Here is a 13,107-nt window from a genome sequence, read left to right as displayed (position 1 = left end):
GAAAGAGCTGGGCCAACCCGAGTTTGGCTTCCTTCCCAAGTCCCTCCAGCCCGAACCCGAAGGGGCCACCGGGAGAGGCCACCCAAGGCAGTGATAGCACCCACCCATCCGTGGACAGGGAGGCAAGGCGATGGCCTGCACCGCGTCCTCCGAGCTGAGCCCCGCCGAGTGAGTGCCACTTCCCGATGCCCGTGCTGCTGCAGCTTTTGGAGCTGCCAGCGCATTTGGAGATGCGTGGGGACGGGGACGGGCTGGGTGAGGGGTGGAAAGGATGGGCGGATTCGGGCTCTCTCCGCTGGACCCACCAGCCAGGGAAGCAGCGCTGCCATCACCTCGCCTCCCTGTCCGCAGACGGGTGGGCGCTATCACTGCCTCGGGCAGCCTCTCCTGGTGGCCCCTTCGGGCTCGGGCTGGAGGGACTTGGGAAGGAAGCCAAGCTTGGGTCGGCCCGGCTCTTTCGCTTGGCAGGCGGGCACACACCCGCGGCTCGCTTTCCCGGCTCTGCCCAGCCCGCACGGCTCTGGCGTGGCCCTGGCGGGATGAGCGGAGGGCCGGGCGGGGAGGCGCTTGCTACCTTGGCGAAAGCTCCGCCACTGGGCAGGAGGGCCCGCCTGTTGGCTGCGCTGGGTGCCCCAGGCGAAGCTCTTCACGCTCTGCCTGGCGCCAGGCAGGGATGGCAGCTGGGCGCTTCTCCCGGGGTGGGCCAATCCTGTGCTGCGGCCCCAGGAGATTTGCCTCCCCACGTGGTGTTGGGCTGCCCTCTCGGGCAGGGGAGGCTTTTTTGTACCAGTAGTAGGGCGTTGTTTTTAAAAGAATTGGCTTTGCCTTCAAAGGCGAAGGGAAGGCGGCGACAGGAGCGCCTGAAGCCGAGTGTCTCTGCCGGGCTCCGGTTCCAGGGAGGAGGCCTGGCTGGCTGCTCCAAACGCTGCGGCAGCACGGGGAGAAGGGAAAGCAACGATGGCGGAAGATGTCCCGATACGAAGTGCCCCACCAACGCCAAAGTCAACGCAAGCAGCACCATATCCGGGTATGCAACAAAAATACTTCCTAACAGCAAGCCCCCCCCCACCATTCCCCCCATTTCGAATGTTTAATGTAGGTCTTAATTTGGGGGGAGGGGCTTAATTTGATTTTATGCCTATAAAGTATGCTGGGACTTCCTATTGGGGGAGGCCGTATTGTTGGAGAAACACGGTAGTTGTTAAGTGAATCCAGCTTCCCCATTGACTTTTCTTGTCAGAAGGTTGCAAAAGGGGATCATGTGACCCCAGGATACTGCAATGGTCATAAGTATGAACCAGTCACTAAACATCTGAATTTTGATCACGTGACCACGGGTATTCTGCAAAGGTTGTAAACTATGAAAAACTATCATATGTCGCTTTTTTCAGTGCCATTGTAACTTTCAATGGTCACTAAATGAACTATTGTAAGTCAAGGACTACCTGTATATTCAAGACTCACAAAGGACTTAAATGCCAATACACGAATTGTCAAAAGTTAGGGAACAAACAGGGTGAACCTGAAGTACTAGTATATAAAGGTAAATATAATATAGTTGCCATTACTGAAACATGGTGGGATGAAACTCATGACTAGAATGTAAGGATACAAGCTATTCAAAAGAAATATACATAACAAAAGAGGAGGTGGAGTTGCATTATACATAAACATTCACTACATCTCTATAGAAATCCACAAAACCATGGATGAAAACCTCCTAGAAAGGAAAACAATGAATTGCTATAGGAGTATACTACAGACCATCCAATCAAACAGAAGAAATAGGATGAATGTTTTGCTAAACAAGTAACAAATGTGTGTAGGAAACATACCACAGGGAGACTTTAACTACCTTGATATCAACTAGAAAATAAACTTAGCAGCAAGTGGGAAATCAAATAGATTTTTACCAATCTAGCTGATAACTTTGTCTTTCAAAAGATAGAGAACTAGAGGAAAAGTTATATTGGATCTAATTCTTACTAATAGAGAAAAAGTGATAAAGGGAGTTGAACTTTGGGTGAGAGTGACCATGTCATATTGGAATTCAATATAATGTAAACACAAGCAATAGAACATAATCCAGCCAGTATCTTAAATTTTAAAAGAGCTGATTTTAACAAACTCAGAGAGATCCTAAGAAAAATTCCATGGATGAAAATCCTAAAGGGGAAAACAACTCAAGAAGCATGAGAAACTGAAAAATATGATAATAAAAGCCCAGTCCAACACAATACCATTGAAAAAGAAAAACAAGAAATCCAAGAAGAAACCAGCACGGTTGGACAAATGTCTCTCTGATAAACTAAAAGACAAAAAGGATATACAAAATATGGAAATAGGGACACATAACTAGAATAGAATAGAATTGAATTCTTTATCTGCCAAATGTGATTGGACACACAAGGAAATTGTCTTTGGTGCGTATGCTCTCAATGTGCATAAAGGAAGAAAATACATTCATCAAGAACCATAAGATACAACATGATAGTGATAGTGATAGGTTACTAATAAGCAATCAAATCATACTAGGAAACAAATAAAACAATATAAATTGTAAAGATACAAGCAACATGGTTATAGTCATTAGCAGGAAGAGATAAGTACTAGGAAGGATTAGAGGAATAATAGTAACACAGTCTTAGTAAATAAGTTGACAGTGTTGTGGGAATTAGTTGTTTAGCAGAGTGATGGCATTCGGGAAAAAACTGTCCTTGTGTCTAGTTGTTCTGGTGTGCAGTGCCCTATAGCATCGTTTTGAGGGTAGAAGTTGAAACAATTTATGTCCAGGATGTGAGGGGTCTGTAGATATTTTCACAGCCCTCTTTTTGACTCGTGCAGTATATGGGTCCACAGTAGAAGACAGGTTGGTAGCAATTGTTTTTTCTGCAGTTCTAATTATCCGTTGAAGTCTGTGTCTGTCTTGTTTGGTTGCAGAGCCAAACCAGACTGTTATAAGACGCAGATGACAGACTCAATAATTCCTCTGTAGAATTGAATCAGCAACTCTTTGGGCAGTTTGAGCTTTCTGAGTTGGCGCAGAAAGAACATTCTTTGTTGTGCTTTTTTGATGACATTTTTGATGTGAGATGTCTATTTTAAGTCTTGAGATATGATAGAACCTAGAAACTTGAAGGTCTCTACTGTTGATACTGTGTTGTCTAGTATTGTAAGAGGTGGTAGAATGGAAGGATTTCTCCTAAAGTCTACCACCATTTCTATGGTTTTGAGTGTGTTCAGTTCCAGATTGTTCCAGTCGCACCACGAGGCAAGTTGTTCAACCTCCCGTCTGTATGCAGATTCATTGTTGTCTCGAATGAGACCAATCACTGTTGTATTATCTGCAAACTTAATAGAGGGATCTTTTGAGATGCAGTCATTGGTATCTAGAGAGAAGAGAAGTGGAGAGAGCACACAATCCTGTGCTAATTGTACAGGTGTCAGATGTGATTTCGCCTAGCTTCACCTGCTGCTTCCTGTCTGTTAGGAAGCTTATGATCCATTTTCAAGTGTGGTCAGCTGATTTAGTTTAGTTAGAAGAATATCTGGTATGAGGTATTGAATGCTGAATTGGAGTCTAACAGCAGATCCGTGATGGTTTTCAGGTGGGCCAGCAGTATCCTTTCAAAGGTCTTCATAAAATTACATATGTTAGAGCAACTGGTCGGGAATCTTTCAGTTCCTTGATGGAGGGCTTCTTTGGCACTGGGATGATAGTAGAGCATTTGAAGCAAGAAGAAACATAGCACATCTCTAGTGATTTATTAAAGACGCGGGTGAAGATGAGGTCCAGTTGATCAGCACAAGCTTTTAAGCAAGAATGAGGTATCTTGTCTGGACCTGGTGCTTTTCCTGGCTTTTGTCTGTGAAATAGTCCTTGCACCTCATTCTCTGTAATCATCAGAGGTGGTGGGCCCAATGGGACGGTGTATCTGCAAAGATGAAGTCAGGAAACAAGGGCTCATGTACATGAAGAACTCAAAGGCTGTGAATTCATTGTAGATAAAGCATCTCAAATTTCAGCTCAGAATTGAATAGTTGATAAGAGTAATCAGGAGATACGTTAGGCATTAAAGTTCAATTTGCACTCCATTAGAAATCTTACTTGATTGAAGCATAGGTTTTATTCAAGTGCACATTTGCTGAACTTGTAAACTGAAATGCTGTTCTTCTAAATGCTACACTTCAAGAAGCAGCAACAGATTTAAATATTGTTTATGAAGAAATATGTTTTTATTCTTGTTTTATACTTTTTCAACATTTAAAGCAATCAGGCCATTTGCATGCTGGAAAGACGAGACAAACCGACGCCTGATATGTTTGGAGAGCTGCTACAAAATGCCAGCACAATGGGAGACATGAGAAACTGTCCGGTTTGTATACATCATTTGTATTTAGTAGAAGAAATAGCCCAAATGGGGGTGGGGGAGAATGCACTGAGGGTTGCTTTTGAGTTGAGAGGTTTTTAGTATGCGATTTGTCCGTGCAGGTAATCCGTTAGCTGCCACCACAATTGAGTCTGAAATTTATGTTGCTAAGTGCCCCATTTTATGACTCTTCTCACCACAGTTGTTAAGTGAATCATTCCATTTGTTAAATTAGTAATGTTAAGGGGATCTGGCTTTCCCATTGACTTTGCTTATCAGAAGGCCACAAAAGAGGATCACATGAACCTGGGACACTGCAACTGTCATAAATATGAGTCAGTTGCCCAGAGTCTGAATTTTGATCATGTGACCATGGGGATGCTGCAATGGTCATAAGTGTGAAAAATAGTCATAAACTATTTTTTTTCATGAACTGACTGAACTAAGTGAACTGTTGTAAGTTGAGTGCTACTTGTATAGGTAGTCATTGACTTAGAACCACAGTTGGGGCAAGAATTTCCATTGCTATAGAAGGCGGCTGTTAAATGAGATACCCAATTTTACAATCATTTTTGCCACAGTTGTTAAGCAAATCATTGTAGTTGTTAAGTGAATCACATGGTCAGCACTGACCTATGCTGAAGTGCCTGATCATGTGACTGAGTGGGTGCTGGGATGATCGTGCGGGTTACAAAAGTCACTTTTTTCAATGACATGTAACTTCGAACAGTCATTAAACAAATGGTTGTTAGTCAAGAACTACATGTATACTAAATAGATTTATCATTATATATTACTCTGGGGATTGGATTCACACTGAAAATCCTTAATCCAACTAAAAGAACATTTTTTTAGAATGGTGCATTCTCTGACAGGGGTTTAAAATGTATTGCAATTTCTTCCAATCTCTTTGTGCTGGAACAGCAGCTACAAAAAGTTGCAGCTATGCCAGGTCGAGAAAGCTATTCAGAGTGGGTATGACAAAGTCCCACCACTGCCCTTGACATACAGATGGATCAGTGCGCAGAAAGTACAAGGAGAGCAAGTTAGCCTTTTTGGTACTTCCTTTTTGATGCAGTAATAGAATGTGGCCTCTGTTACACAATAGGCAGTTCAACAGAGCTGGAAACCAACCAGAACCAAGCCAAAATGGCTAAAACCAAGTGATATTTATAAAACTACTACAAATATTTTACTTCTAGAGTAAATTGCATAATGAAAACATACAATCTGATTAACTAAAACCTAGCTTAACTCCAATATGTATATGTTCTCAAAAAGTCTTTATTTCAAAATTATCCTTTTCCTTACCATTCTCTTTTAACATTTTAATGAGGGGTCTTTGGTACTCTCTGAGCTTGGTTGTTTTCTTACAAACATTTCATTAGTAACCAGTACTGATGATGTTACCTAGTTTTGTTTTGTTGTTTTTTTTAATTTTTTTTATTGTTTTAACAACAAACAAAAACACATAGAACATAAGACATAAAACATAAAAGCATAATCATCCTTCATAAATTTACAAACAGTGTATCGGTTGGTTTACCACTTTTTTTTGTGCATCCATTTCATAGTCTCCATTGTAGTTGTGTTACAAAATAGCTCATATTATCAATCAACAATTATATAGCCTGATATCATTATTAAACAATCATTCGACTATAATTTTATTAATTCATACTTTAACGAGATAACTATGGTTTACTTAATTTATTTTATAGCAAATCATAAAGTCATACCAAGTCTATCTTAATAAAATTTTATAAAAATACTATCAAAGGAAAAAAAAAGTTTATATTCATTATTTCCTAAGTTTGTAAATATTCTATTATTATATTTTATTATCTAACCATTGATAGAAAAGGTCCCAAACTTCATAGAATTGTTTATCTTCTTGTTCTCTAATTTCAAATGTCAATCTACTCATTTCAGCACATTCCAATATTTTCTTGATAATTTCTTCCTCTGATGGTATTTTCTCACTCTTCCAATTTTTAGCAAATACAATCCTAGCCGCTGTTAATACATTTACAATCAAATACTTCAAATTTTTATTATATGTATCAGGTAAGATTCCCAATAAAAAGATCTCTGGTTTCAAATCTATATGTTTCTTTGTCATTTTTTCCAACCATATGCGAATTCTAGTCCAATATTTTCTAGCGTCCTCACAAGTCCACCACATATGGTAATATGAGCCAGGTATCTGATGACATTTCCAACATTTTTCAGATTTATTCTTGAACATTCTTGCTATTCTTGTCGGGGGAAAGTGCCACCTGTAAAACATCTTATACAAATTTTCTTTATATGCTGTTGACATTGTCATTTTATAATTTTGAGACCACAATTTTTGCCATTTCTCTAAATCAATCCCATATCTAAAATTCTTCCCCCAAACAATCATTGTTTCTTTAACTTGTTCTTCCTCTAATTTAATTTCCAGCAAATAACTATATAATTTTTTAATCACTTTTTCATCAGTACCTGTCAAAATTCTATCTAGGTCAGTCAATTTATCATAAAATCCCACTGTTTTAGAATCTTTAAGATACCTTGAATGTATTTGTGCATATGAAAACCAATTCATCTTTACACCTTGTTCTTCTAGATTTTGCATCGTTTTAAGTTCACCCTTTTCATCCAATATTTCCCCATATCTAACTGTTAGTTCCTTCTTATATATTATAGGATAAGAAAAAGCTTCAATAGTTGATAACCAAACTGGGATTTTCAAATAGCATTGTTTCTTAATTTTCTCCCAATTCAACCATAAAGACTCCCGTATATAATGCCTTCTAAAATAACCCTGCGATTTAGTTCCCTTATACCACAGAAAAGCATGCCAGCCCAATAGTAAATCGTGTCCTTCTAATGTCAACAATCTAGTCTTTCTTAATGTTATCCATTCTTTGACCCACATTAAATTTGCAGCTTGGTAATACAACTCCCAATTAGGAAGGCCAAATCCTCCTCTGATTCTAGTGTCTTATAAAAGTTTTAATTTTATTCTCGCTTTCTTGCCTTGCCATATATACTTCAACACAATTTTATTTAATTCTTCAAAGTAGTCTTTGCCAAGCCTAATTGGTATTGTTTGAAACAAATATAAAATTCTGGGTAAAATATTCATCTTGATTGTTGAAATTCTACCTATCAATGACAATTGTAGATTTTCCCATTTCTTCAGATCAGATGCTATCTGCTGTTTAAGCTTAATATAGTTATTCTCTTTTAATGTAGTACATCTTGATGTCAAATGTATCCCCAAGTATTTAACCTTGTTCGTAACTTGGATTTTCAATAAGTCTGCCAGTTCTTCTCTTTGTCTTAATAACATGTTCTTTGTCAGAATCTTTGTTTTATCTTTATTTATTTTCAAGCCAGCCATCTCACCATACATCTCTATCTTTTCCAATAGTTTTAAAGCTGTCTAGAGGATCTTCCAGAATAAATACCAGATCGTCCGCAAAGGCTTGCAATTTAAATTCCTCCCTTTTGACTTTCATTCCTTTTATATTTTGATCCTCTCTGATATTTCTATTCAACACTTCCAAAGTCAATACAAAAAGCAAAGGTGATAATGGGCATCCTTGTCTTGTGCCTTTGCTTATATCAATAGAGTCTGTAAATTCTCCCTCTATCATTACTTTTGCCGTTTGTTTATAGTATATGGCTTCTATTGCTTGAATAAATTTTCTGGCAAAGCCCATCTGTTCCAGTAATAATAACATAAATCTCCAATTCACATTATCAAATGCCTTTTGGGCATCTAGGAATATCAAAGCCATTTGTTTTTCAGGATGCACCTCATAGTATTCCAAAGTGTCCAGAATTACCCTCATGTTGTCTTTAATTTGTCTCTTTGGTAAGAATCCGTTCTGATCAGGGTGAATAAAATTATTTAAATTTTTTTAAGCCTTTCTGCCAAAATTGAGGCAAAGATTTTATAGTCTGCATTCAATAAAGAAATAGGTCTATAGTTCTTAATTTGTAATGGATCGGCCCCTTCTTTTGGAATAAGTGTAATATAAGCTTCTGACCATGTTTTAGGTATTTTCTTATTTAACATAACTTCGTTCATGACTTCTAGCAGTGGAATGCTCAGCGATTCTTGTAGTGTTTTATAAAATTCTGCCGGAAGCCCGTCTGGACCTGGTGCTTTTCCATTGTTCTGTCTGTTGAGTGCTTCAGTTAATTCCATCATTGTTATAGTACTTTCTAACATTTTTTCAATCTCTTCAGGTATCTTAGGTAGATTAGCATTTTGTAAATACTGTTTAATTTTTCCCTCATCAGGATCCTCCTGATTATATAATTGTCCATAAAAGTCTTGGATAATTGCCTTTTTCTCCTTATTACCATAACACATTTGGCCTTGATCATCTATTAACTGTGATATTTTCCTTGATTCTTTCTCCTTTCTCAGTTTATATGCTAACCATCTACCTGGCCTATTTGCATTTTCAAAATAGTTCTGCTTTGCACTTCTGATTTTTTGTGCCAGTTCTTCTTTCTCTACCTGACCCATTTTATGTTTAATTATGTCCATTTTAAGTTTAATATCTTTTTTCTGTGGCATTTTCTGTAATTCTTTTTCCAGTTTTTTGTAGTCATCTTCTAGAGCCTCTTCCTAATATTCTTTTTCTTTGTATAGTCTATTATTAATCCTCTCGCATATGCCTTCATTGTATCCCAAACATTCTGTGTTGAAGTATCTTCTTTTTTATTTTCACTAAAGAAGAAGGCCAGTTCTTTTTCCATCCATTGTGTGAAATCTTTTCCCTTTAGAATAGTATTATTTAATGTCCATCTAGATCTTCTTTTTTGTCCTTTCCATTTAATTATCATTGGATTATGGTCTGCCCATATACTTGTTTCAATATTTATTTCTTGGATATTAGATATTAATTCTGTTGAGATCCAAATCATATCTATTCTGGACCATGATAAATGTCTATTTGAATAAAAAGTATATTGTTGAGTTTTAGCATTTCTTTCTCTCCATATATCTTTTAAGTTTAATTCATCTATCATTTTGAAAAAGGATTTAGGGAGAATCTTTCTATTTTGTCTTGATGCTGTCGCTGTATAGTCCAATTTATTGTCTGCAATTCCATTAAAGTCTCCCATCATAACTAAGTTAATATAGTCCAGTTCGTTTGTTTTCATATGTAACTTTTTATAAAATTCTTCTTGTTTGTCGTTCGGAGCATAAATAGCAACCAGGAGTGTTTTTGTGTTATTATCCGCTATTTCAACCATTAATACTCTTCCGTCTTCATCAGTATAAATCAATTTTGCTGGGATAGTTTCTTTAATATACAAAACCACTCCTCTTTTCTTACAATGAGTCAGAGAAGTAAAAATTTTCCCTAGTTTTGGTCGCACCAATAATTGTTGATGTTGTTTTTTAATGTGTACTTCTTGTAAGCAGATTATGTCAAATTTTAATTTCTCTAGTTTATGAAAAGTTTTTCTTCTTTTGGTAGCTGAGTTCAGTCCATTTATATTCATAGAAATCAATTTTTTCCCCTCCATGATTATGTTTTGTATTTAGGTCTAACAGCTCTCGTTGATCTTACTTCACGTTGTTCTTTGGTCTCCACTTGTCCACCTACTGCACCTTCTTCTTTTCCCATCCCCATTTGATCATCTTGAAGTTCAGTTGGGATGATCTCTTTTTCTGTCTCTGTTTCTCTTCTTTTGAAAAATTCATTATAAAATATTTCTGCTTTCTCAATTGAGTCAATTCTGTGTCTCTGTTCTTTCCATGTAAACATTAATCCTTCTGGAATCAGCCATCTGTAATTCACCTCCTTTTCCAATAGTATTTTAGTCAGGAATCGATATTCTCTTCTCATCTCTCTGACTTTTCTGGGTACTTGTTTTAAGACCGCAATCTCTTTGTCTTTATACTTCAACGCCTTCTCTCTTGCCACTTGTAATATTTGTGTTTTAATGTTTTTTTTAGTAAATCTGACATGAACCTCTCTTGGTAGGCTGTTCCTCGTCGCATATCTTGTGAAAACTTGGTATATCTCATCTACTCCATCCATCATCTTTTCCTCTGTTATTCCCAGAGCTCCAGCCAAGATTTCTATCATTACTGCAGCCAGATCTTGTCCTTTTTCTTCCTCTATATTTTGGAATCTGAGGTAAAATTCTGATCTGTCCATCTCCCACTTCAACATCCCACTTTTGTCTTGTTCGACCATTGTTAATCTGCTGTCGATATTTCCAATTGTCTCATCTCTTTGTTTGTCTTTCTCTTCCATTTTTTGGAGTCTCATCATATTTCACCATCATTTGTTGAATATTTTCAATTTTATGTTCAATGCTCTCCGTTCTTTGTTCAATACTCGTTTTAAGTTCTTGGATTCCTTGCATAACCATCATTAAATCCACTTGTGCTTTATCTTGCTTCGCCATTGTTAAAAGTCGTCCTCCAGCTGATGGGGAGGCAGGAGCAGAAGTTGAAATGCCAGAAGGTAGAATTTTCTTGCTCATTTGGATAACTCAGGGTCTTCGCACTCCTTTAATCCAGTTAGTAGAGTGGCCAATTATAATCCAATTAGGAAAAAGGAAAACATAAGAAAAAGCCAGTAAAAAATAAAAAGCCCAAAATTAAAAAAAGAAGAGAATTTTTTAAAAAAAGGAGTTTCTTCAGGTTCTTCTAAACCTTAATCCTATTATGGAATAGTCAGTTATGATAGTCAGAAAAAGAATAAAACCCAATAATGTTAAAAGGTAATAAGAAAAAAAAAGGAGAAAAGAAAAATTCTTCAGGTTCTTCACACCTTAATCCAATTGAGAGGTCTCAAAAAATAAAAAATAGCCATGAAAATAAATCAAAAATGAAAGTGGAAAAGGCAAAGGTCCCAATAAAAAAAAAAGGAAAAAGATATTCTGAGGCTTTCCCTTTAAAAAAAAAGATAAAAAAAGTAAAATTATAATAAAAAAATTATACAAATATTACAGAATGCTATGGGATTGAAGAGGAGGGATAAAACAGCTAAGAGAAAGTAAAACAAGGAGCACACTGCATTTTATTTAAGCGTCCAAGGCTCTTATTATGGCTTCTCCACAAATTTCAAAGCCAAGCTTCAAATGTTCAATTGATAGTAGAGATCCCAAAGAAACACCTGTGAAAACATTCTCCAGTGTTCTTCCCTCTATCTTATCAAATTCCAGCGTCCTTGAGAAAGAATTTTTCACAGTCCTCTCAACTTCAAACAAAGTATTTTCAAGCCTCTAGTTGGCAGTGTTACAAAGTTTCTTTAATCCACTCCCCTTCTTCCCCCAAAAAAACCTAATAGAAAAAGAAAATATACGTGTGTGTGTGTGTGTGTGTGTGTGTGTGTGTGTGTGTGTGTGTGTGTGTATATATATATATATATATATATATATATATATATATATATATATATATATATATATATATATATTAAAAAGGGAGCCTCTAGTCTAAAAATATAATCAGTCAAAAAGGAGAAAAGAAAATAGGTAAATATAAAAGAAAAAACCAGTCTGGTTACAATTACTAAATCGCAATAGAAGTTCAATGAAGAAAAAAAAAAAAGTAAAAGTAAAAAGCCAAGCCTCACTTTGACGTTTCTCTTTAGAAAATCACCACTAAGTCCATTTTATCAAGTTTTGTCAAAAATCTTACAGGTTTCTTCTCATTCTAGAGTGTCCTTAAGTCCCAAATAAAAAAAAAAGATCCTCACCAGCCGATACACTTTCTCTTTCTATCTCTTCCTTCCGGAGCTGTCCCAGCTTCAGTAGCTTAATGGGTGCCTCTCCGCCGATGGTAGAAGGGCTTCACCTGGATCCACCAGGAACTTTGCGATGTCCCTGGGATCGACAGAATGCACCCCTTTCTATCACCATCTCTACGGGACGGTTTAGGTCCGGCAGGACCGACCAGAGGCGAAGATATCAGCTGCGATCTCGGAGCCCCGAGATTGCAGCTGTATCGCGGCGACGTGTCTCCGCCTTCTTCCTGATGATGTTACCTAGTTTGGGTAATGAAACATCTGCAAAAAACAACCAAGCTCAGATAATACCAAGGACCCTTCATTTCATCCCTGAGCTATAAATATTCTCCTTTGTTAGGAACAGTTTAATACATGCACAATATTCTTTTTTAACATTTAGGAATATTTGAAGAATTTAATATATTTTATTTATTTTTGTTAAATTTATTTGATAAAAGTTATAGCTGACTTGGAATAGAATAAAAAACTAAAGTAGATTTTTTATTACCTATCACCCAATTAAACAAGGATTGCTGACTGCAGTGTTACAGATAAAGCAACAGGATGGATTTATATTTAGGAAATGACATGTGACAGCACTTACTAAGAGAAAAGGTTTTTCTTATACATTTGGTTTTCAGCCCCTCTGCGTCACCACAATATAAATCTATCTTGCTGTGGGGCTACTCCAAGTGGGTTGGTTACACCAGTTTATACTCTAGGTGTCAGCGTTCCAGTAACTCTCCATTCCAGTCAATAACTTTGAGACAGAAATATCTCAAAGGTACCTTTATTTGGATAGTAACTGGCACATCTGTGGCATCCCGAATCTGAAAGTTCTGGGCTTCCTTGCAAAAGTCAAAACTACAAATCCATCCCCGCTTAGCCATCATCACATCACATGGTCCAATCACCATCCGTCCTGAAGTAAGATTCCCATTTCATTATGCACCACACTCAGTAACCTTGAACCAAAC

At 37.3% G+C, this 13,107-nt stretch overlaps 1 protein-coding gene and 1 long non-coding RNA gene across 3 annotated transcripts in view; one reads left to right on the top strand and one right to left on the bottom strand.

The window, feature by feature from the left end:
* USP54 (ubiquitin specific peptidase 54) overlaps nt 1–13,107 on the top strand; it is a 153,725-nt gene that overhangs the window by 77,664 nt on the left and 62,954 nt on the right. For both annotated transcript variants that reach the window (XM_087963735.1, XM_087963736.1), the window contains exon 7: nt 4,271–4,376. In XM_087963735.1, the coding sequence (XP_087819861.1) occupies nt 4,271–4,376 (106 nt within the window). The remainder of the gene's footprint in view (nt 1–4,270; nt 4,377–13,107) is intronic.
* Nucleotides 1–13,107, bottom strand: part of LOC148130779 (uncharacterized) — a 201,150-nt gene that overhangs the window by 135,038 nt on the left and 53,005 nt on the right. The gene's annotated exons all lie outside the window — the stretch shown is intronic.

The sequence above is a fragment of the Notechis scutatus genome, chromosome 4, assembly GCF_049901735.1.
Source record: "Notechis scutatus isolate UNSWTSFEM ecotype Mainland chromosome 4, rNotScu1.2, whole genome shotgun sequence".
In the NCBI taxonomy this organism is placed as follows: Eukaryota; Metazoa; Chordata; class Lepidosauria; order Squamata; family Elapidae; genus Notechis; species Notechis scutatus.
Note: the sequence above shows the minus strand (reverse complement) of the source record. Positions and strands in the feature narration are given on the sequence as shown.